This window comes from Schistocerca gregaria, chromosome 2, assembly GCF_023897955.1.
Source record: "Schistocerca gregaria isolate iqSchGreg1 chromosome 2, iqSchGreg1.2, whole genome shotgun sequence".
In the NCBI taxonomy this organism is placed as follows: Eukaryota; Metazoa; Arthropoda; class Insecta; order Orthoptera; family Acrididae; genus Schistocerca; species Schistocerca gregaria.
Window position 1 is genome coordinate 985486136 of NC_064921.1, and position 25091 is coordinate 985511226.

At 44.8% G+C, this 25091-nt stretch overlaps 1 protein-coding gene across 1 annotated transcript in view; it reads right to left on the bottom strand.

Moving 5' to 3' along the window:
• The window catches only part of LOC126335469 (leukocyte elastase inhibitor-like), an 87625-nt gene that overhangs the window by 13649 nt on the left and 48885 nt on the right, over window positions 1–25091 (bottom strand). Inside the window, exons 5-6 of the mRNA XM_049998783.1 lie at window positions 24184–24398; window positions 71–256 (exon numbers count right to left, since the gene is read on the bottom strand). Of these exons, the coding sequence (XP_049854740.1) occupies window positions 71–256; window positions 24184–24398 (401 nt within the window). The remainder of the gene's footprint in view (window positions 1–70; window positions 257–24183; window positions 24399–25091) is intronic.

Below are 25091 nucleotides of genomic sequence, written 5' to 3' on the forward strand. Positions count from 1 at the left end.
TTAAAAATACGGTACTTAGAAACTTTGAAGCTAGATATACAATTGACACACGTCACTCGGATATACTTACTCTCGTTAGTGCGTCGTTAAGTTGTTTTGAGTATTCCATTTTGAATTTAGGTAAATACACGTGCACATTACTCTCATGCATGTTGTTAATAGTGTCTTGGAGACTGAAACTCGCAAGTTTCTCTTCAAGGTTTGCCAAGCCATTTACTTCTCTGGGTAGAAAAATCATCATGCTGAGTCTCTCTCCCTGTCGTAACAAACATGGAAAGAATCGTGAGGGACAATTTATTCAGCACATTTACAAGATAGGCTTATCAGTCAATGTTATTAGCCGTTCTTAAGTTCTCTCGAATGTTATTCAAATCATTAGCAGTCAAGGCATGTAGTAATAATTGTGACATGACTCAAACACACATCAGTGAAATTGGATAGAGATCAAAACTAGCACAGAGAAAAGTTGATACCAAATTCTGAAAATGCACAAATTATGTTAATCCAGCAGTATGTTTTAGACATCTGTAAACACAAATTTTATTTCTCCACGAGCAACACTCATGGAACATTGGACGCCCACTCTCTAAATCATTTCGTCTACTCTCATCTCGCAATTGTCTTTCTCAAGTCCTTAAATACAGCGATCACTAGATCATGGAATAATTTGTACCACAAATTACCCATTTCAAGTTCTAAAAATAGACTACCAGCCGTCTCTCGAGGCAAGGAAAATTTTCGTTTATTTCTCATTGAAGCCCTGTACACCACATCTCCGGTACGTTACCCAGAACATCAATGCTGCTTCCGATTTCTTTTATGCTTTATCGTCTTTAGTACCGCATGATATAATGTCTTGTTTTTTATTATAATTGTTGTAATATTATATATTATAATGTAAATACACTCATGTACTAATGTTAGCTACCAAGTAAATATACCTCTACGTCTCCCTTGTAAAATGGAAATTATGAAGTTTGATAGAAAGAATGACTTGTGACCCCTGACGGTATACAGCGAAAAACAAAATACTTGCATCGAAAATAAGAATGAAACTCCGTTGGAATACAGCAGCATTGTACGTTGCAGTGTAAACGTGACTGAACACATGTAAACACAAAACCGCACTCGTGCTCATTAGCGTTCCTTGGAACCGCTTTATATTAGGAAATATGTATCATGTGCGAAGCTAAACAGGTGAATTCGGGTTGCGGGTTTCCATAAGGTAATGTTTGTTTGCTGTAGCAAAGATTTTCATAATCGAAAAATTCCAGGTTGTTCCATTGTTCGGAGATTATGTAAAATACTAACTTCGAAGATTATCTGCTGGGATGATTTACAAGTTGACAGTTATTGAACTGTATGAAGTAAAATCGTCATAAATTTTGGACGCTCAAACTGCACGGTTGGTCGAGGGGCATGATGGGAAATAGTATGCGAATTATGGTTTGATTTAGCGACGGGGATGGGTTCGTCAATAAGCAGAATTGGGGCATTTGGGGAACTGAGAATCCGCATTTTGCGATCGAGAAGTCTCTTCACCCTCAATGGGTGACTGTGTGGTGTGAAATGTCCAGTAACGGAATAATATGTGCGATATTCCTCGACGGCACGGTGACTACCGAGTGGTACGTGAAGGTTTTGGGAGATGATTTCATTCCCATTACCCAAAGTGACCCTGAGTTCGATAGAATGTGGTTCATGCAAGACGGAGCTAGATCCCATCGAAGCAGAAGAGTGTTCGATGTCCAGGATGAACACTTTGGGGACTGGATTCCGGCTCTGGGGTACCCAGACCCCACTGGTATAAGCCTTGAATGGCCGCCATATTCTCCGGATCTGAGTACATGCGACTCCTTTTTGTTGGGCTATACTAAAGACAAGGTGTACAGTGATAACTCCAAAAGCATTGCTGAGCTGAAAACAGCCATTCAGGAGGTCACCGACAACACTGATGTTCCGACGCTTCAGCGGGGCATGCAGAATTTCGCTATTCGTCAGTGCCACATGATCTTCAATGATGGCAGGCATCCGAATACCTGTAGTGACGTTTACGTGTTGAATAAAGTGTGTGCACTCCTTGGCGACTAACTCAGTAGGAATATGCGTGCCATATTAAGCCAGCTCGCCCACTAGCACATGCGACAACGAAATCGCAGACGGAACGTGACCTTCACGTTAAATTTTCGAACAGCTGGCTAAAAGAAAGCTGAGATCAGACCGGGAGATCAGTATATCTTAACGCATTGGGTCAAGGCGGGGGGCTGCAGGGCAGAACGAGCGGGGCAGTCTCTTTCTGGTGCTATCAACGAGCTGACCTATCACGAACCATTAGGGCTTTTAATGACACAAATCGACGTAAGAGATGAAAAGTGTGCCAATTTTGAGATAGATTGTGTATGTCAGCTGCGTTGGCAGTGTTTTACGGCACAGACTGTAGTTAACTAAAGCCGCGCTAAGCGCACTTTAGAATTAACGTACTTGCTACAGCATAAGGAAGTGACTGCGAGAATAAACTCTGTGTAGGCCAGTGGATCCCAGCTTTTCTTAGATCATTACCCCTGATTGCAACCAGACACTAGTTACTGTCCCCCCTTTTATCACCTACTTTAGCACCTGACTAATCTATGAAATGAAATACTTTTCTTGGAACACTTATTTTTATGACCAAAGATGAAGGATACTTAGTTTGTGTGTGTGTGTTTTAGAATGAATGACGAAGAAATTTGTGCTACCCACAACTCCTTCAAAGATGAGAAAGATAGCTACCCACAATGAGGGTATACACTAGTTACAAAACATTCTTCCCCTGCATTATTCCTCTCCATTGGGGCACTTGCCTGACCTGCACACTCTAATTGCAACCCCATTTAAAAGCAATCAAGTTAAAATGTGTGTACTGTAATTATTGTTTGTAAATCATTTGACTGTGGCACTCCTTACTCCTGAACTGGCAGAAATTGGACTTCAGGCTGTCAATGCATTGTGTCTGTCTACTGTCTGATAATAATGATAATGATAACGATAATAATAATAATAATACTGTGTACAGAACTATAGTAGTCCTTATGCAGTTAATGCTGCATCTAGCTCACAATTCATTTCTCTCTTTCAAAGCGAGTGATGAAGCAACTTCACGGCTACTGTAGGTACTACCTACAACTTGGAGAAGACATTTTCTTGAGATATTTAGCACTTGTTACATATATGTCTCACTTTTATCATCAGCGATGTACTGTACAAAGCACAACATAGGTGTGTAGCGGATGGACTGTGTGAGGAACCTGTAACGTCACTGCATTAATACTGCTTTTTGAGAAAAAGTAATTATTGATAACTTATATAATCCATATTAGAAGTTACAAAATTGTGATAACAGTAACGATCTTTTGAATATAATTTAGTTCGTGCCTGAAACAGAATCGAATCGTTTAGTTTTCTCACCTCAGAAAATTTCATTTTAAGGTAATAATCAGCAGGTTGGGAACCAATGGTGCAGGCGGATGCTATTCTTTGCTGATATCGAGTCCTTGACACTGGGTCAATAATACTTTTCACTATGACTTGAGACACTGGAATAGAAGGACGTGATGTCGGAACGGATCTAATTTTAGCGTTGCGCGGCAGCCATTACGGAATTGGTCAGGGAATTAAGTTTAAATCTAGGTGTAAAGAGCATATAAGAAGTTGGAAATATGAGAACAGTCATTCTACCTTTGCCGAACACCTGATAAAACATGGACATGAACCATCCTACATGGAATGTGACATGACAGTTATCAGAGTGAATAATCACAACAAAAACCTCCTGACATTGCAAGAAAACTTCCACATACAAAGAGCCATTGCAATGGAAAAGAAGGTACTCAATGACCAAATCCATATAAACAATAACTCGCTGATCATGCTAGCCACCAAAACAATAACAAACTGAAGTGCAACCAGGATAAATAATTAATGAATATCCTTCCCCTCTCTCTCTCCCTCCTACCCCCCCCCCCCCCCACCCCCATACACACACACATACTCACAGACAAACACATGAACCCACAGATTAAAGGAAAAGTAATGCACTCAGCAAATTACACACACACACAAAAACTCATACCCCCCCCCCCCCCCCAAAAAAAAAGTGTGGATTGCACACACACACACAGACACACAACAAATGAAAACCACAAAACACAACAGAAACAAAAGACAAACACATAACAACAGTTGGCAACACTACACACTGCAAACACACATATGTTGATCGCCAAATTGCAGTGAAAGTGAAATATGATGTGACAAATGGCTAAACAACACCTGATTCGGCTAACTGGAGCATGAAGACCAGCAAATACATCACCAGAAACACATATATGTGTTAGCAGCACTGGAAATCGTAAGTAAAACGAAAGATACATCATTTTATGGAACTTGTGCTACAAAAGTTGCTTCTAACCTAAAAAAAACCGACAAAATGTAATAAATCAACAGATTATATCTAGCAGATAATACGCTTATTGTATATACAAAAAGAAACATGTATTTCAGGCCACTGATGATGCTTCCCAAATAAATGAAGCGAAACGCGTATGGCAACAAACAAACTGCCTTCATTTAGTTGCATTGACGGCACATACCTCCACGAATTAAGTTTATTTGAACACAGAGACGTAACATCTTGTGAATGGAAGATATGAAAGCGGTTCTTTTGTCAAAGAGAACTGTCGTATAAACATATACCTATTCCAAGGTGAGTGATTTCATCATTTCAACAACTCTGGAAACTTGCTCTTCAAGTTTCATGCACGCACGTTTAGACATTCGCCAGTGCGGCCTTATGAGTGCGAGCCTGCAAGCAAGCCCGGTTCCGTCGCAATAGGCCCTCTCTGTCCTGGAACTGTAATTTACTAATATTTTCTCCCCCCCAAAACTAAGACGACTATATTCATACATCCTAGAGTTCACTTGGCCACGCAAGTCTGTTACGAGAAATAAGTAAGGTTTTCAGGAGAGCGGCGTGCAACGGCGGCTGTGCTGAGTTCGAAGGCTACAGCTTCGTGCCGCTACCATTTGATCGTTACGCCGACTGTACGAACCCACATCGTACAAGCTGCCCTATCTACCTACACCGTACAAGTTAACTTATTAAACATAGACAGTGCTGGACAGTCCTAAAAGCTTATAACCATTCAAAGGCACTCTGAATTAAGAGGAAAAACGTTTTTCGTGAAGTTCAGTAGCATTTAACTTAACATTCGCGTAACTTTCATTCCAACTTTAAAATTTCAAATTTAATATTCATTGAAGTAAATCACGATTTAAATTTCTCCGCTGTATTTTTCTGTCGCCGTACAAGAGGATTTTCAATCAGAGTAAAACAACCATTCCAGAATTGACGGCCGATGGCATTACCGCACTAAAGACACTTATTTGCATCCTTACCCCGCAAGCTACGTTATGCTTCATGGTGGTGGGTGCTTCAGATAATACTTCCCTTTTCAGTTGGTGAATGACGTGTGTGTCAAAAACGGCTGGCTACAAGATTTCTTCTTTTAAGGTAATTAATTTTTCAATTGGTTTTGAAACATCCCCTTAGAAAAATTTATGAATTACTGTGCTGGTAAGCTTTTTACGTTATTTGATTTTCCAACAGCTGAGCAAAACTGAATGTATTCAGACATTTCTCTCGTTACTTATTCTGATCATCACTAAACTGACACACAAAATTTTTAGCGCAACGCAACCTGACTTTCAATAATCCCTACATAAGAATGGCCCCGACTAACAATAACCTATACCTTTCACGAATCACTTACCTCACAAAAATCTTTGTTACTCGAACTCCTACAATACAGCGAGCGCCAATACTGTCAGCTAAATAAAGGATTCTAACTACTGAAGGCACTAACTACTGATAGGCATAGTTAGCAAATGAAAGATTTTGGTAAGGACAAACAATGTATTTACCTTAATAGTGTTCAAAAGTCATATATATATATATATATATATATATATATATATATATATATATATATATATATATATATCAGTTCGTGACATCCAGTCTTAAAAATTTCGTTTTTCTGATGGACGCACGTCCAGATCGTCCGCTCTCTAAACTCCGCCCCCCCTCTCCCCACATCCACCACTGCTTGCAGCTCACCTCCAACTGCGCAACGCTACGCGCCACCGAGCGAGGTGGCGCAGTGGTTAGCACACTAGACTCGCATTCGGGAGGACGACGGTTCAATCCCGCGTCCGGCCATCCTGATTTAGGTTTTCCGTGATTTTCCTAATTCGCTCCAGGCAAATGCCGGCATGGTTCCTCTGAAAGGGCAAGGCCGACTTCCTTCCCCGTCCTTCCCTAATCTGATGAGACTGATGACCTCGCTGTTTGGTCTCTTCCCCCAAACAACCAACCAACGCTACGCGCTGTTCACCTCCATGTGTCCAACACTACAATAGTAAATATTCCAACAATGCAAATTAGACACAGACTGCACACAGCACAGTCAGTGATTTTCATACAGAGCGCTACGTTGCTTTACCAACATAAAAACCTAAACAGCCTACTTAGAGTTTCACGTCGTATTCCATCTTCTCCTATATTGGGCTGACACATGATGTCAGTATATTACATTTTGCGGGTTCTGTGGCTACATACTTTATAACATCTACAAAACAAATAGATAAATGACGCATTTAAAAAATTTGAGAGTATAATACCATTACCAACTTCGAAGATTTTCTTCGTCTTCAAATGGCTGGAATACATTAGCATTTTTTATTGTGAGGGGGGAATAATCAGTCTTCTGACTGGGCTGATGTTTCCCTACCCTCTTACTTAAGAGAAACCTTACTTATTCTCGTTACATCGTTTCATACTGTTTTTGATATTATTCTATATTCACTGATCAGATGCCCTTAACTATTTACTTTTACAAATCACCGTCTCCTACCATATCTCGAGTGAGTCTTAGTGTTTCCTTTTCAGATTTTATAGTTGCCATACCACATTCAGGAATCTGATATTCCACGTTCCGATTAGTAAACTGTCATTAAATTGACATATCTTTTCTTGTGATGGCCACCTCCCAGCCCGGAGATCCAAAAGAGGGACTAATCCGGGATGTTTTGCCGACTGGGATACCATCATGACTCTTTCTGCAATTACAGGCCACGTATACCGTGCATACACATCATGTTTCCTTATTACAGCCATTTCTACTGCCTTATGCGTCCTAATGCCATTAATGGCTGCCGATTTCTCCGCCTCTTAGTGGTAATTTCCCACTCCAAGGGCAAGGCGATGCCCCCCCCCCCCCCCCCCCCCACCGGTGTCCACTCCTCCATCTTCTTTGACAATGGCGGTGACACAACGCGGCTGATTGATACCGACCGCCATTGCTGATTCAGAATTTATAACTGGCTGGGATGTAACCCGACACCCAGGACTTTTTGTCTGTTAGTTAAAGGCACTATCCCTAGACCAAGCTGACCACTACACATATACACTCCTGGAAATGGAAAAAAGAACACATTGACACCGGTGTGTCAGACCCAACATACTTGCTCCGGACACTGCTAGAGGGCTGTACAAGCAATGATCACACGCACGCCACAGCGGACACACCAGGAACCGAGTTGTTGGCCGTCGAATGGCGCTAGCTGCGCAGCATTTGTGCACCGCCGCCGTCAGTGTCAGCCAGTTTGCCGTGGCATACGGAGCTCCATTGCAGTCTTTAACACTGGTAGCATGCTGCGACAGCGTGGACGTGAACCCTATGTGCAGTTGACGGACTTTGGGCGAGGGCGTATAGTGGGCATGCGGGAGGCCGGGTGGACGTACCGCCGAATTGCTCAACACGTGGGGCGTGAGGTCTCCACAGTACATCCATGTTGTCGCCAGTGGTCGGCGGAAGGTGCACGTGCCCGTCGACCTGAGACCGGACCGCAGCGACGCACGGATGCACGCCAAGACCGTAGGATCCTACGCAGTGCCGTAGGGGCGGCACCGCCACATCCCAGCAAATTAGGGACACTGTTGCTCCTGGGGTATCGGCGAGGACCATTCGCAACCGTCTCCATGAAGCTGGGCTACGGTCCCGCACACCGTTAGGCCGTCTTCCGCTCACGCCCCAACATCGTGCAGCCCGCCTCCAGTGGTGTCGCGACAGGCGTGAATGGAGGGACGAATGGAGACGTGTCGTCTTCAGCGATGAGAGTCGCTTCTGCCTTGGTGCCAATGATGGTCGTATGCGTGTTTGGCGCCGTACAGGTGAGCGCCACAATCAGGACTGCATACGACCGAGGCACACAGGGCCAACACCCGGCATCATGGTGTGGGGAGCGATCTCCTACACTGGCCGTACACCTCTGGTGATCGTCGAGGGGACACTGAATAGTGCACGGTACATCCAAACCGTCATCGAACCCATCGTTCTACCATTCCTGTTCCAACAGGACAATGCACGTCCGCATGTATCCCATGCCACCCAACGTGCTCTAGAAGTTGTAAGTCAACTACCCTGGCCAGCAAGATCTCCGAAACTGTCCCCCATTGAGCATGTTTGGGACTGGATGAAGCGTCTCACGCGGTCTGCACGTCCAGCACGAACGCTGGTCCAACTGAGGCGCCAGGTGGAAATGGTATGGGAAGCCGTTCCACAGGACTACATCCAGCATCTCTACGATCGTCTCCATGGGAGAATAGCAGCCTGCATTGCTGCGAAAGGTGGATATCCACTGTACTAGTGCCGACATTGTGCATGCTTTGTTGCCTGTGTCTATGTGCCTGTGGTTCTGTCAATGTGATCATGTGATGTATCTGACCCCAGGAATGTGTCACTAAAGTTTCCCCTTCCTGAGACAATGAATTCACGGTGTTCTTATTTCAATTTCCAGGAGTGTATGTAACACTATTAATCATTTGTTGAACGTGTATCATAACACGTGTCTAATAAATGTGCCCCATTTATTTCCGAAAATATGAATTTTAAGTGTTGTGTGAAATATGTCTTTCATTAACGTATCAGTGTTTTTTCCGACATTTTTCAGAACAATCATGAATGCTTCGGACGAGGTGGTCGCGGTTTGAACATTGTGGTTTCGCGTTAACGTAATTTTCAACATTTGCTCATAATACACAGGAACTCTCAAATCAAATATATAAATTTACTGTTATATAGGTGAACCATTTGTGAAACAAACGTGGTGGCAACTTGACAGAATTTAATCGTATGTGTAAGTGAGGTGACATTATACAGACAGATGTTGCGACCCGAAAAGGACTGAGCTTCTCAAAAACTGATTCAAGAAATCCGATTTTTCCTCTGGTGCAGGAAATTACACCCGATATGTTAAATAAGAAACGTTAGAGAGGATAGTAGTATTAATTATGTATGTGGATGAATACTTGTTGGTAGGACTTACTTAGCATGAAAGTAGTGTGTGGCTTACTCAAGTAAGTGTTTTATTAGCAGCAGTTTAACACTGGAGGTACTAAAACCACCAGACATTGTATCCTGATACAACAGCAGTAAATATTGGACGTGTCAGAAGAATCTGGGCTTTGCTCAGGAAATTCTGAGACAAAAACTTAAATATCGTGCCACCACATTATTTTACAAGGTATTCTAATCACAGTTTTTAACTGAAAAATGGAAGAAACCACTGATAATCATCAGACAAGTGTTATATAAAACTTCCAGATAGGGTTTTCCAAACCAAACAAGTTGAAATTTCATCTAATGATGGCAGAAAAATGAGATTTCGTAGTTGTAAGGAATAAAGATGATCTGACGGTAAGTATGTAACAACCACATTCCGCCTAAAACAGTTTCTGAGTTATTGGGCCAAGACACTGGTATTTAGATTCTCTTCGAAATGTGTATTTCTTAGGAGATTTGAAAACGATATGGAATTTTTGAATACGGATCTCAACGTACGGTGTGAAAAATAACATAATCAAGAAGAAAATTAAATTGACCTGTTTAAGACTTGTTAATGATATAGTTGAATTAGAGAAAAAATTAACTAAAGACTTTCATATCCTCTATGACGCAAGATGAAGAACAAAACTTTATCGAAACCATCTTATCGAAACTATTGCATGAGCCTCAAAACTTTACGTCGTTTTATGTATATGTACATTTATAATTGTGTAATGTAATTAATAAAATGCATTGGAACATTATTTGCTATCAATTTTAAACTTTTCTCGCTATCCATTTCCCTAAGGTCCTTAATTTTCCGTTTTAATATTATTACATTTACTTTTCAAGCACAACAAAATAAATCCTTTTTAACGCACAAAATCAAAAATATAAAAAATAGAGTGTGGAAATCAGATGTGTAACTGAATGTTATGATGGCTTTAGGGCTCTTCAAGTAACGCAATTTCTTTTTAAATGTGCACCACAACGTCATCAGAAAAACATGAAATATGTAAGTTTAAGCCTAAAATGATCAGAATGAGACTTCAGGGCAACAGTTTCCCATGAGGTGAAACAACCATCAGGTTTCTGGGACTAAAGGGTTCCATTATATAGAAGAAAACTGCAAGGTAACGTTATCACGAGCTACTGAAACTTTTTCCGGGAAATAAGAAATTTTTAGGCGGTAGACGGAGGGGGAGAAATTTCTCCCTTTGATTTCTTATGTCTTCCTTAATGTTACATTTATTTAATTTGAGTCAACTACAAATTCCTGCACAAAGGATTGACTTTCTGCAGGTCCTCCTGCCTTCACTACAATTTTCTGGCTTTAGAATTTTTCTAATTTGAACAGCTTGGGGAGATTTCTGACGACTTCCCGATCGTTTATAAATATCGTGATCAAAAGTGAGAGAGTATATGAAGACACTGATCGAGTAGCCCCGGATGTAAAGAAAGATGAAAACTGACAATCGTGGGGGACTGGAAAGCTATAGTAGGGGGAGAAACAGAGTAGAGGGTTTCGGGAGACTACGGATTTGGTAGTAGGGATGAGAAGAGAGAGATATTCCTTGCAGTCTGCATTAAATTTCATTTCATAATAACGACCACACGCTTTACGGGTCACATGAATCACAGAAGAGACAGGAATGTAGCAGCTGGGTTACATCATGGTGAAAGAGAGATTGCGAAATCACATACTGAACTGAAAGACGTACTCAGGAGCAGGTACAGACTCAGATCACAACTTAGTCGTGTAGGAGTGGGGTGAACTTTAAGGAGAGTCGTTAGAAAGAAGTGCAGAAGTGAGATATGAAAGTACTGAGGAACGATCACGTGTGATTGAAGTTCTGGGCCTGAAAGTGATGCAAGAATGAATGTCTCAGCAGGCAATTGAGTTCTAAAGGGAGTATCCCTAGAAAAGGCACTCACAGTAGTTGGACAGTCAAATAAAGGTACAAGAAAGGTAACTGCTAAGAAAACTTGCATAACAGAAAAAAACTTCAATTGATAAACGAAAGAAAGAATACAGAAAAGTTCAGGGAAAGTAAAATGGAAATGCCGTGTGGCTAGGGACTCCCGTCGGTTAGACCATTCGCCTGGTGAAAGTCTTTCGAGTTGACGCCACTTCAGCGACTTGCGTGTCGATGGGGATGAAATGATGATTATAAGGACAACACAAGACCCAGCCCCTGAGCGGAGAAAATCTCCGTCCCAGTCGGGAATCTAACCCGGGCCAGTAGGTATGACATTCCGTTGCGCTGACCACGTTTCTTTTTTTTTGCGTAATGATTGAACAAACTAACAGTACACACACACATATATATATCTACAATGCTAAAGTTCTTCAAGGTACCATTTAAACATATAAAAATGATTGTTAGTTAAACAAAAATATTACAAAAACATTAAATACACCAAAATATAACATATTCTGTCTTCATCCTTTTTTTTTGGTCGATGCATGATAACGTGGATGAGGGTGTTGCATCATGTGATGGGTAGGCATGGCACACCCCAAATTTGAGGGAGGTCAAGGAAGACGCTGCGGAGATAACCGCTAAGATGGTTTTTGGGCGAGGGTGCTATGCGCGGTCACAACTTTGTACCAGAAGTCAAGGGCTCTATGCGGACCACTCTGAAAGAGGTATTCTAAAGCATGTGCTCGAAACCAGATGAGTGTATGGTACTTAGCAAGAGGGTAGTGAAATGTCTGGCGCAACAACAAGAGATCTGGTGATACCGTCGTTTGGGTGGGGGGGGGGGGGGGAGGGGAGGAGGCACGAAGGTAAAAGCCCACGATTTGTTGAAATGGGAGCCATACGTTTCGTTTGAGGGGGCATGTAAGACAGTGCTCGTCGGTGTCTTCGAGCTGACAGTCAGGGCAGAGTGGGAACGTGACCAGTCCTTTGCGATAAAGACGACTGTTAGTCGGGAATTAGCCATAGACTAAAACATACCAGAGTGCAGACACCGACGACGGTAAAAAGGGTGCATGCACTCACCCCCAAACCGTTCGCCAGTTAATGTCAGGGTGCTGTAGCACGATGGGGTCGCAAGGGTTGGACAGCTTAAACAAACGAGGACGGGTGACTGGAAGATCGGCCCGAACGTAGCTGAGTTCTATGAAACAATTGGCGAAGTGGTTCAATAATGGAGAAATAGGTGCCACATTGATCGGTGGATCGAGAGAAGCTGGTCGGATGATATCTAAGAGACTGCGTGTTAAGGGCGGGACGGGCCCCAGCCAGTGCCGCAACAGAGTGTGGACAAAGAGGGCAGAAGATCGTGCCCGCACGTTGACAAGGCTACTTTTGCAGGATGCAGTGTTAGAGTGTTGTAGCGGACTTTGAAAAGTGCCCCTGCTGACACAAAATATCCAAAGGCTGATAGGATTCGGCGGCCAAGGAGTAACGGCATTGGGAGGATCTGGGTGACGTGTACCAGTTTAGGGGCGACATACATGTTGACATAGCACACACGTTGGAGTTGGTTTACGTTACGGTGCACTTGACCGCGGACATGGTGCCGAATCGACTGCAAAAGCCGCCGGTATGCCAGGGCCACTGTGCGGTGTGTGGAGCTCGTAAATTCGATACCCAAGTAACGAAGGGTGGTACTGACTGGGAGTGGGTTCGGCACCATAGCCGGGAGGCCGCGCCCAATGTGCATCATAGTCGATTTACGGACATTAAGAATGCTACCAGAAAGATGTCCATACTGGTGGATCCACTGGATGGCGTCATTGAGTTCCTTGGAGGAGCACGTGAGAAAGAGGAGGTCGTCCGCAAAAGCCCTACAGTGAAAGGTGCAGTCACGTAAAGTGAGACCCCGCAGTATAGAGGTAAGACCAGTGATGAGTGGCTCAAGTGCAATGGCATATAGTGAAGTAGACATAGGGCATCGTTGACACACAGAGAGTCGTATAGGAATTGGTCCTACAAGCCTTCCATTCACTTGTACCATCGAGACCGCGGGATGTAGTAACCGGCGAATGGCATCGACAAAGTGTGTTGAGAACCCAATACGTGTCGTCACCATGAGGAGGAATGAGTGTCGAACGCGATCAAAGGCACTCGTGAAATCGATGGATACCAGTGTTGCACGAAGGTGAAAAGCTGCCGCCAGCGCGATGAGGTCACGGCATTCTCCTAGGGCTGTTTGTAAGGTGGCCCCACAACCACGTGCAGTCTGCTCCGGTGAAAGGACCGTAGATAAGATGGTGCATATGCGCGCTGCTAAGAGGCGTGCATTCATTAATGTAAGGGGGCGATATGCAGAGGCATGAGACCCTCCCTTCGGCATAGGCACAGGTAGAAGAATGCCAGTGACGAATTCAGGGGAAATTGGGAAGGACAGAGTAAAGAGTTCCTGAATCATTTCCGTCCAGCAAGGAAGCATTAACGTGGTGAACGCCTGGTAAAACTCCACGGGGAGACCATCTGGTCCTGGTGATTTGTTCTTGGCCCCCTTGTTGATCGCATCTACCACCTCATCTGCGGTGATTGCAGACATCATGGATGTTGACTCCGCTACGGTGAGGCTCCGATCAGGGGAAGAACGGGAATCATCAGGAATTGGCGTTGCTATCAGTTCGTCGTCATAAAATTGGTGGTAATATTCAGCGAAGGCAGACACCACTGCCGCCTGTGTTGTGTGGTGAACACCGTCGGAGGTCGTGATGTTGGGGACGAAAAGTCGACATCGACGACGATGGTCGGATGCGGCATGGATGGTGGATGGTGTTTCGTCTTGGAGGAGGTCCTGTCGTCAGGAACGCACCACGACACCAGACAGTCGTGCACGTTGGAGAGAGAGGAGACGAGCTTCAGTATGCTGCTGTTCCCTATGGGTTTCTGGTGATGGAGGGAGCACATCGAGCTCACGGAGGACGGCGTACTGAAAATTTGTGGTGCCTCGATGCCATGCTGCTACCTCCTTGCCACATTACATGCAGACCTTTCTGATCGCAGGTTTGGCACATTTGAGCCACCAGTGGATGTGTAATGCGGGAGGCGTCTTTCGCAAGGCGCCTATGTAGTGTCAATACATTGTCGGCAGTGTGGATCATTAAAGAGGGAGGTATTAAGCTTCCAGTAAACTCTGTTAAGCTTCCAGTAAACTCTGCTGCGCCATACTGACTGAGGTGGCAAAGCCAGGGAGCAAATGACGGCGCAGTGGTCCGAAAATGCAATGGGCCATCGCTCTGCTTGGGAGACTTCTTTGCCAATGTGGGCAGAGACATAAAACCGGCCCAGTCTGCTCGCAGAATGCGCTGTATAATGGGTAAAACCGGGGGTATTTCCGTGAGGTTTCTGCCAAACGTCCACGAGATGAAAATCTTCGATTAAGGTGAGAAGCACCGGGCGTGGCGAATAACCAGGCATTTGGTCCTGCGGATGGCGGAGGCAGTTGAAATCGCCTCCCATGATAATGCGATCAAAGCGCGCAGAAAACAGGGGCGCAACGTCATATCCGACTTAAGTGGACCGCTGCCGACGGTTCGTGGAGCCAGATGGAGCATAGATATTGATGACGCGCGTGTCGAATATGGTAAGAGCCATGCCCCTTCCACAGGGAAGGATTGTTGTGTTCTTGAGTGTGATTCCTTCACGTATGTAGAAAGCCACTCCATGCCCCGATTGATCACATGTGGACGTGTATGAGTCGTAGCCGTAGACTGGTGGTAGTGTGGCAACGCGTGCTTCCTGAAGAAGGGCGACGTCTTCGTCACAGGCCCGAAGCAGGTCACATAGGAGTTGCAGCTCGGGTGCAGTGCCGATCATGTTGATGTTCAGCGTGACGAACCGGTACGTTTGTTTCAGTGGTGGTGGACGCGCATGTAGCATCACAAAGGGAAGTATGAAGAGGGCACCGACAGGAAGTCCCGTCCCATCAACTGCAGTGCCTCGCTTTTGATGTTACCAGGTAACCTCGTCTGGCAGAGGCAACTCATCTGGAGGAGGAGGCGTATCTTGCTCAACATCGTCGGCCCATGCTCCTGTGACGTGGGTCTGTCAAATGTCCATGGGCATTGCATCGTGGTGAGAGAGATCTGAAGCTGTCGCCGGGGAGACAGGCGTCTCAACCTGCGCACCGATCGTTTCATTGTGCGTGGCGACCTCCATGGTGGTCCCATCCTGAGAAACCTCTTGTTCATCGTGAAAGGTGTCCGCCGTCCTCTGCGTGGAAATGTCGGCTGTTTGGGTGTCACCTTCGTCGTCTCGAGTGGCGACGCTTTGAGAGCCCGTGGGTGAACGGCGGCGGCGTTTGCGGTTACGTGGCGAGCGTTGTTTGCGCACGTGTTCCTCAGTGTCGGACGACGGTAAGGAGGAGCGTCGACCTGTTTCGAAGGCGTCGGTGGGTAGAACGTAATTGTCAAACAGGTGTTGTGAAGAAGTACTGGTCTCCTCAGCGTCCGGTGCGGGAGCCTGTTCGGCGGCAAGGTTGTCAGGCGCTACGTCTGCACCATCCGTAGGTGACTGGGACGGTGGGACGTGCCGATCGGAAGGACCGGGCGACGGACTGGACGAAACTGTAGACGTGGCAAGAGCCGCTGCGTGAGTGACCGGTAGGGCGGTCATCGTGGGTGTGACGGACGCTTCCGACAACGGGAGCTGCGCGGTGCGTCGTTGAAGGCATTCAGACCGTAGGTGACCTTCTTTCCCGCAACCGCAACAGGTCCGAGGTTGACCGTCGTACATTATAATGGCACGGCAGCCTCCGATACGGAGGTAGGAAGTCACGTGTTTCTTCAACTCGATGCGGACCTGTCTGACACCGTTTAAAACGGGATAGGTTTGAAATTGTACCCATCGTTCGGCAACATGTCCCAGAACGTTGAATAGGGACGGAGCGCCGCGATGACGACGTCTGCAGATACACTCCTGGAAATGGAAAAAAGAACACATTGACACCGGTGTGTCAGACCCACCATACTTGCTCCGGACACTGCGAGAGGGCTGTACAAGCAATGATCACACGCACGGCACAGCGGACACACCAGGAACCGCGGTGTTGGCCGTCGAATGGCGCTAGCTGCGCAGCATTTGTGCACCGCCGTCGTCAGTGTCAGCCAGTATGCCGTGGCATACGGAGCTCCATCGCAGTCTTTAACACTGGTAGCATGCCGGGACAGCGTGGACGTGAACCGTATGTGCAGTTGACGGACTTTGAGCGAGGGCGTATAGTGGGCATGCGGGAGGCCGGGTGGACGTACCGCCGAATTGCTCAACACGTGGGGCGTGAGGTCTCCACAGTACATCGATGTTGTCGCCAGTGGTCGGCGGAAGGCGCACGTGCCTGTCGACCTGGGACCGGACCGCAGCGACGCACGGATGCACGCCAAGACCGTAGGATCCTACGCAGTGCCGTAGGGGACCGCACCGCCACTTCCCAGCAAATTAGGGACACTGTTGCTCCTGGCGTATCGGCGAGGACCATTCGCAACCGTCTTCATGAAGCTGGGCTACGGTCCCGCACACCGTTAGGCCGTCTTCCACTCACGCCCCAACATCGTGCAGCCCGCCTCCAGTGGTGTCGCGACAGGCGTGAATGGAGGGACGAATGGAGACGTGTCGTCTTCAGCGATGAGAGTCGCTTCTACCTTGGTGCCAATGATGGTCGTATGCGTGTTTGGCTCCGTACAGGTGAGCGCCACAATCAGGACTGCATACGACCGAGGCACACAGGGCCAACACCCAGCATCATGGTGGGGGGAGCGATCTCCTACACTGGCCGTACACCTCTGGTGATCGTCGAGGGGACACTGAATAGTGCACGGTACATCCAAACCGTCATCGAACCCATCGTTCCACCATTCCTAGACCGGCAAGGGAACTTGCTGTTCCAACAGGACAATGCACGTCCGCATGTATTCCGTGCCACCCAACGTGCTCTAGAAGGTGTAAGTCAACTACCCTGGCCAGCAAGATCTCAGGATCTGTCCCCCATTGAGCATGTTTGGGACTGGATGAAGCGTCGTCTCACGCGGTCTGCACGTCCAGCACGAACGCTGGTCCAGCTGAGGCGCCAGGTGGAAATGGCATGGCAAGCCGTTCCACAGGACTACATCCAGCATGTCTACGATCGTCTCCATGGGAGAAAGCAGCCTGCATTGCTGCGAAAGGTGGATATACACTGTACTAGTGCCGACATTGTGCATGCTCTGTTGCCTGTGTCTATGTGCCTGTGGTTCTGTCAGTGAGATCATGTGATGTATCTGACCCCAGGAATGTGTCAATAAAGTTTCCCCTTCCTGGGACAATGAATTCACGGTGTTCTTATTTCAATTTCCAGGAGTGTAGTTCGAACGGCAGTTCGACGGTCCTTATCGTTCGTGTGCCGAGACCTGCGTGATCGTCGGTAACGGGTCTGACGTTGCCGTCGGAATGACTGAAGCGCATTCAACGTTGTGTCTCTTGAAGCAACTTGTCGCACGCCGCGTCGTTGATCAATTTGATGTAGACGGTAGTGCTAACTGTGGACAAGTGGATACCAATTAGATCCGTTGTTGGTGTTTTAACTTCATCGCGAATAAATCGTACCACCTCCAGGGCCTTGGGTCGGGCGAAGTCGGAACAAAAGTTGAAACGTAATGTCTCCTTCCGATAATTGTACTCCACGGTGGTCTAGAAGGAAAACGGCCGAAGTAAACACAAACACAGGGTGCGCGCCTCGCCCAAAGCGCTCTGGCGCGTGACGGCCTCGCAGCACTGCCGGCGGCAGACTGTCCACTCAGCTACCAGGGGAGGACAGCGTAAGTAAGGAATACACCAATAAAAATCACTAAGGAATCAAACCGGAAGCAAATGTAGAGATGACAAAGCGAAATGGCTGCTGGAAAAAGAGTGGAGAAAGCGAAAAGAACTGGGCACCTGAAGGTTCAAAAATGGCTCTGAGCACTATGCGACTTAACTTCAGAGGTCATCAGTCGCCTAGAACTTAGAACTAATTAAATCTAACTAACCTAAGGACATCACAGACATCCATGCCCGAGGCAGGATTCGAACCTGCGACCGTAGCGGTCGCTCTATTCCAGATTGTAGCGCCTAGAACCGCACGGCCTCTCCGGCCGGCGGTCACCTGAAAGACATGTTCAGTATATAGGAACGTCAAAGAAGCATTCACTAAAAGTAAAAGGCGTCAACATCATGAATTCCACTATAATGACGGTGGGGAGCAGAGAAGTTTGAAGCGTACATTTGACGGTCTCTACGACGAAATTTGCCGAAATGATAGAAGAGGAAACGAATGAGTGTTTTTCAGAGTTGTCTATACTACTGGCCATTAAAATTGCTACACCAAGAAGAAATGGAGATGATAAACGGGTATTCATTGGACAAATATATTATACTAGAACTCACATGTGATTACAATTTCACGCAATTTGGGTGGATAGATCCTGAGAAATGAGTACCCAGAACAACCACCTCTGGCCATAACAACGGTCTTGATACGAATGGGCATTGAGTCAAACAGAGCTTGGAAGGCGTGTACAGGTACAACTGCCCATTCAGCTTCAACATGGTACCACAGATCATGAATAGTAGTGACTGGCGTATTGTGACGAGCCAGTTGCTCGGCTACCATTGACCGACGTTTTCAATTGGTGAGAGATCTGGAGAATGCGGCCGCCAGGGCAGCAGTCGAACATTTTCTGTATCCAGAAAGGCCCGTACAGGACCTGCAACATGCGTTCGTGCATTATCCTGCTGAAATGTAGGGTTTCGCAGGGATCGAATGAAGGGTACAGCCACGGGTCGTAACACATCTGAAACGTAACGTGCACTGTTCAAAGTGCCGTCAATGTGAACAAGAGGTGACTGAGACGTGTAAGCAATGGCACCCCATACCATCATGCCAGGTGATACGCCAGTATGGCGATGACTAATACACGCTTTCAATGTACGTTCATCGCGATGTCGCCAAACATGGATGCGACCATCATGATGCTGTAAACAGAACTGGATTCATCCGAAAAAATGACGTTTTCCCATTCGTGCACCCAGGTTCGTCGTTGAGTACACCATCGCAGGCGCTCCTGTCTGTGATGCAGCGTCAAGGGTAACCGCAAGCACCGTCTCCGAGCTGATAGTCCATGCTGCTGCAAACGTCTTCGAACTGTTCGTGCAGATGGTTGTTGTCTTGCAAACGACCCCATCTGTTGACCCAGGGATCGACACGTGGCTGCACGATCCGTTACAGCAATGCGGATAAGATGCCTGTCATCTCGACTGCTAGTGATCCGAGGCCGTTGGGATCCAGCACGGCGTTCCTTATTACCCTTCTGAGCCCACCGATTCCACATTCTGCTAACAGTCATTGGATCTCGACCAACGCATGTAGCAATGTCGCGATACGATAAACCGCAATCGTGATAGGCTACAATCCAAACTTTATCAAAGTCGGAAACGTGATGGTATGCGTTGCTCCTCCTTGCATAAGACATCACAAGATCGTTTCACTAGGCAACGCCGGTCAATTGCTGTTTGGGTATGAGAAATCAATTGGTAACTTTCCTCCTGTCAGCACGTTGTAGGTGTCTCCACTGGCGCCAACCTTGTGTGTTCTGGAAAGCTAATCACTTGCTTACCAAAGCATCTTCTTCCTGTCGGTTAAATTTCGGGCCTCTAGCACGTCATCTTCGTGGTGTAGCAATTTTAATGACCAGTAGTGTAATGCCAGTGTCAGAGGTTGATACAGCTTTGGAAGTGTTGAGAACAATCAAGGCAGAAGTGACTGATATCTTTGCTTGCTTGCTTGTGGTTCCGTCATGGGGTACCAACTTTGTCATGGTACCTCGTACACCACAGCTAGAATAACTATTCCCTTGCTCTCCAAAAATTATTACTTATTGACGTGCTTGGACATAGCGCATCATCAGAACATTAGAAAGAAATGCCTTCGTACGATGTATTATGTGTCATCTGTCTCCATCAGAACATGACTTCAGAATTTTTGAGCAGCAAGTGACCAGTTATTCCAGCTACCGATTCGTCAGTGGAGGGAAAAGTTTCTTCAAGTTTACGTTATGATCGCACTTTAAGTTACATGTACAATATAAATGAGTCAACTGTAATAATGGATGGAGATTAAGTAATTGACTAAATACTTTCTGTTCCTTTTCTTTTTTTCTTTTTAAAAAAAAGTCGCTATCAGAAGAGATTATCGCAGTGCTGGGTATTGGTTTCAATCAGCCAGTGGTCATCGTCAGTCTACAAGCGAATGCTGAAAACGGCTTACAGCAAATGCCTTTAGTCTTAGATCATACTGTCTGATCAAAACTGATACAGGGCATTGTCAGGCTCATCTGACTGTTACGAGAAAATATAAAAACTAAAATAATACAAATTGAGAAAGAATTACAGGAGCAGTTGAAAGCAATGAACATACCAATGAGTGTAAAATATGAATTGCAGTATCAGGTGAAGATAAGCTGGCAAATAGAAAATACGCTCTATATGTCCCAAAAACTGAAAATTTTCACAAGATGCAGTTGCTGTAATAGTCTATCTGTGACAGCGCTGATCAACCGCCAGTCACAGTTGTGTTTGACGTAGGCTAATGTTTTTATCTAAAGAAGAGCTCTACTTTAAATTATTTATATCGCACACAGTAAATAAGAATATATATTACGTTCTAAGAAATGAATATGTCAGTATCTTATTTCCTCCGTGAAAACTCTATAATTTTATAACTAAAGTAACACTTTCTACGTTTTATAAGTACTTTACTGTTATATACGATTTTCATTAAAAGTATCTCGAAATTACTGCACCTGTCGCCTGTTAATTTTTATTAACACATTACCGGCTTTGAACCGCCTACCGATACATCATCAGATGGTACACATTTATTGATTGTTTGCAGCAGTGTAGGAGTTGTGTAGCTGTGGTAAGCCACATAAACGAAGCATGTAAGCACTGAGTGCGGCGAGAATTATTCAGATTATGGGCTTGATTTTGCTGCATTACTTATAGTTACTAATATGCGTTGGTGGTTTGTTGGTGTACACGGTATTCTGGAAAATATAATGAACGCTTTCCAGTGACGTTAATTTTACTACAGTTCACACACTTTTCCACAGGTTACACGTTTCACATGCTTTATAAGACCTAAATAAACCAAGGAGCATTACTAAAGTTATGTCAAAGACTTTGTCTTAGAGAGCAGAATCTCTTTGTTCAGCTCTTGTAATACACATTGGCGACATTAAGTATGTATCTATTTCTCTGTTGCAAAAATAACATGTAACTATATGGCAAAATTGACATGTGCGAATTATAAAATCTATTAAACATGAATTTGGAGGATGTTACATCAACAAGTTTAGCACTGAAATTTCGTTTGACATTTCCTTTATCTTTCTTTTAATTAACATTGATCAATAATGAAACTTCCTGGCAGATTAAAACTGTGTGCCAGACCGAGACTCGAACTCGGGACTTTTGCCTTTCGCGGGCAAGTGCTCTACCACCTTTTTTTAAAAAAAAAGTCTCATTTTGTTCACTTTTGTTCGTTGTATCTACTCCGGGCGGACATCGTAAGACATCCGTTTGAGTTCGTTGTTAATCGATTAACTCAGGTTTTTTTAAATTACAGAGCGCAGCTAACCCTCTGACCGAACACGCTGAGCTACCGTGCCGGCCATTTTGGTCGCTTTTGTTCGTTGCATCTGCTCGGGGCGGACGTCATAAGACACCTGTTTAAGTTCGTCGTTGATCGAATAACTCAGTTTCTTTATTACAGAGAGCAGCGAACTCTCTCACCCAACACGCTGAGCTACCATGCCGGCGTTCCAAGTGACCTCCCCAAGCACGACTCATGCCTCGTCCTCACAGCTTAAATTCCACCAGTACCTCGCCTCCTACCTTCCAAACTTCACAGAAGCTTTCCTGCGACCCACGCTTTGGTAGCTCAGTTGGTAGAGCACTTGCCCGTGAGAGGCAGAGGTCATGAGTTCGAGTCTCGGTCTGGCGCACAATTTTAATCTGTCAGGAAGTTTCATATCAGCGTACACTCCGCTGTAGAGTGAAAATTTCATTCTATTGATCAATAATACTTACGAAATACACAATACACATCATTAACAATTTTTACATATGTTTAACTATACGTCTTCGTTTATTCGCGTTTTGTAGACCATGTAAGGCTTCTTGTCTGTGGCTAAGTGTGTGAAGTTCACTAAAATTAACGTCAGTGGAAAATGTTCATTATGTTTTACAAAACACCGTGTGCACTAACAAACAAACAACGGTTACTAATAACTATAAGTAATGAAACAAAATAGATTTCATGATGTGAATAATTCTCTCCACATTCAGTGCTTACACGTTTCGTTTACATATCTTGCCACAGCTACATGTCTCCCATACTGCGGGAAACGATCAATAAATATGTAGCATCCGATGAATCGCTAGACGTTTCGCCCCCGTACTTGAATAATAGAAATTGAGTAACAAAACAAAAGGCGACCGATTGCGGTATCTGCAAGAAAACTTTCTTCATCACACTCACAGTGTTCCTCATCCGTAATGGATGCAAGTTTTATGGTTTCGATTCACTAAATGTGGTAATTTCCTTCCCTAATTCTTCTAAGGTCTCCTAATTATACACGAGATAAAGAAAAGTTGTGATAATAAAGAGTAAAACTCAAAGGGAATATACGGAATCAGACTACATGTTGTAGTTAGGTAACGTGAATTCATGTCCGTAGTTACGAGATAACTTTGGTGAGAATTTTCTGAGTATGTATGTCTGGAACACTTACTTGCATGAAAGTTAGTCAGGGGCTGTGGAAAACTGGCAAAGAAGAGAATCGAACTCATGAAGTGTGGAGTTACAGGAGCATGCTGAAAATTAAGGTCCGCTGCAGAAACAGAGAGGAAATAAATATGTGGAAAGCGCTCACTAAAGGAAGGGACAGGTGAAGAGGACCTGTGTTAACATTTCAGAAAATTGTTTTCTTACCCCCAGGGGGAGCCGTAGAGGACAAAAACTGTACGGACCACACAGAAACAGGAATTCATCCAACAAACAATCAAGCACAATAGATAAAAGATTCCGTCTGGATCATTGTTTGTTTTATTAATGATTATCGGTATCGATCTGACTTGCACATTATCTGCAGATCTGGTGCTGCAAAGTGCAGTTTGACAGTAGTCGTAAGAGTGTCCATAAAGCTAACGCAGTCTGATGCTCTGCTAGTCGGATCGAAACCAGTAACCATTTACTAAGAAATAGTGATAGGGGCGGTGTTTTTACTCATTATAAATAGTTTGCGGCTCCTGAAACGTGCCATCAATGCCGAAACAATTAAGCATGTTGGTCATAAGTGCTCCTCCGAGAAGAAGATTAACAAGGGAGATAAAAAGTCGTAGCGGGCCTTATCAAATCATTCTGGAGACTGACGAAAAAAAAAAAAAAATACATGATATCGCAATGTCATGTGCCCCAAAAGGCCATCAGTGCTACATCGAGTTGCTGTTAGCATGACGACATGCCATACGATTCTAATAGATTGCCTCTTAGTCTGTTCCTCATTAGCGTGTATTGCTCTGAATGAACATGAAGTAGCTTTCCAGTAAGAGTTACTGCCGTTAATCAGGCTGCATAAACTTCACACTCTGCATTTCTACTTCCTTTAAGTTTAGTGTCATTTAATACAGTTACTACTGAATCATTTTCATCTGCCTTCGTGTTGATGTTGCTTTGTCAAACAGTTAGTTATCAACAGTCACTATTGTTGTCACATTACCTTATAAGGAAGGAGAAGGACTTGACAGTTTAAATCACTTATCTCCTTGTACTTGAGTTCTTCCACTTGGAACATCATATCTACGTTCTTCGCTGATCCTACAGCTGAGCGGAAGGGTAAAGGATACGTGTCACGCTTCTCAAACTTTTTCAACCACTCGCCTTTGAAGTAGATAGCGTTGACCAGTACCATCCGAGTATCGTTGTTCAAGACATCTGAAAAGAAAAGACAGTTATCAGTAAGCAATCGTTATTCATTACGCATACACGCAGAAAGCCTTTTCACGCAATAAATTATCTTCTTTAGAACTCTTCTATGTTTGCGTGTGAATTTAAACAGCGTCACAACAACTGAGTTTTGTTTTGGTTTTTGTTTTGTTTTGTTTTAGGGTGCGAAGACAAAGAGAGTTGTTAAAAAACGACTACACATTAATCACAATTGACGAAAGAGAAGACAGCTAAAACAAGTACGTGGAGAAAGTTCTATAAAATACACCGTAGAGAGTCGGATGTCGTGAACTAAAGATTAAATGTCCTTCACCATATTGCTATGACGGATAAAAAGTAAATCGCGGTCGACAGCTTGCGAGTCGTTCGCTAAACCGGCTGGCAAACACAAATGAGAACGTAAGTGGTTAAAAATAGGGCATTCCGTCAGGATATGGCCGACTATCCAATGTTGATGGTAAGGAGCACAAAGCGGTGGCGGAGCACCACTTAACAACTGGCGATGGCTAAAAAGACAGTGCCCGATACGCAACCTAGGTAAAATGGTCTCCTCACGACGAGACAGCCGAGAGGATGTCGCCCAAGCCGCTGGGAGAGACTTAATAACAGAGGAGCTTGTTCTCATGAAAAGAGGACCAGTTGTGATGCCAAAGTGGCACCTGCAATACAGAGATCATCGGA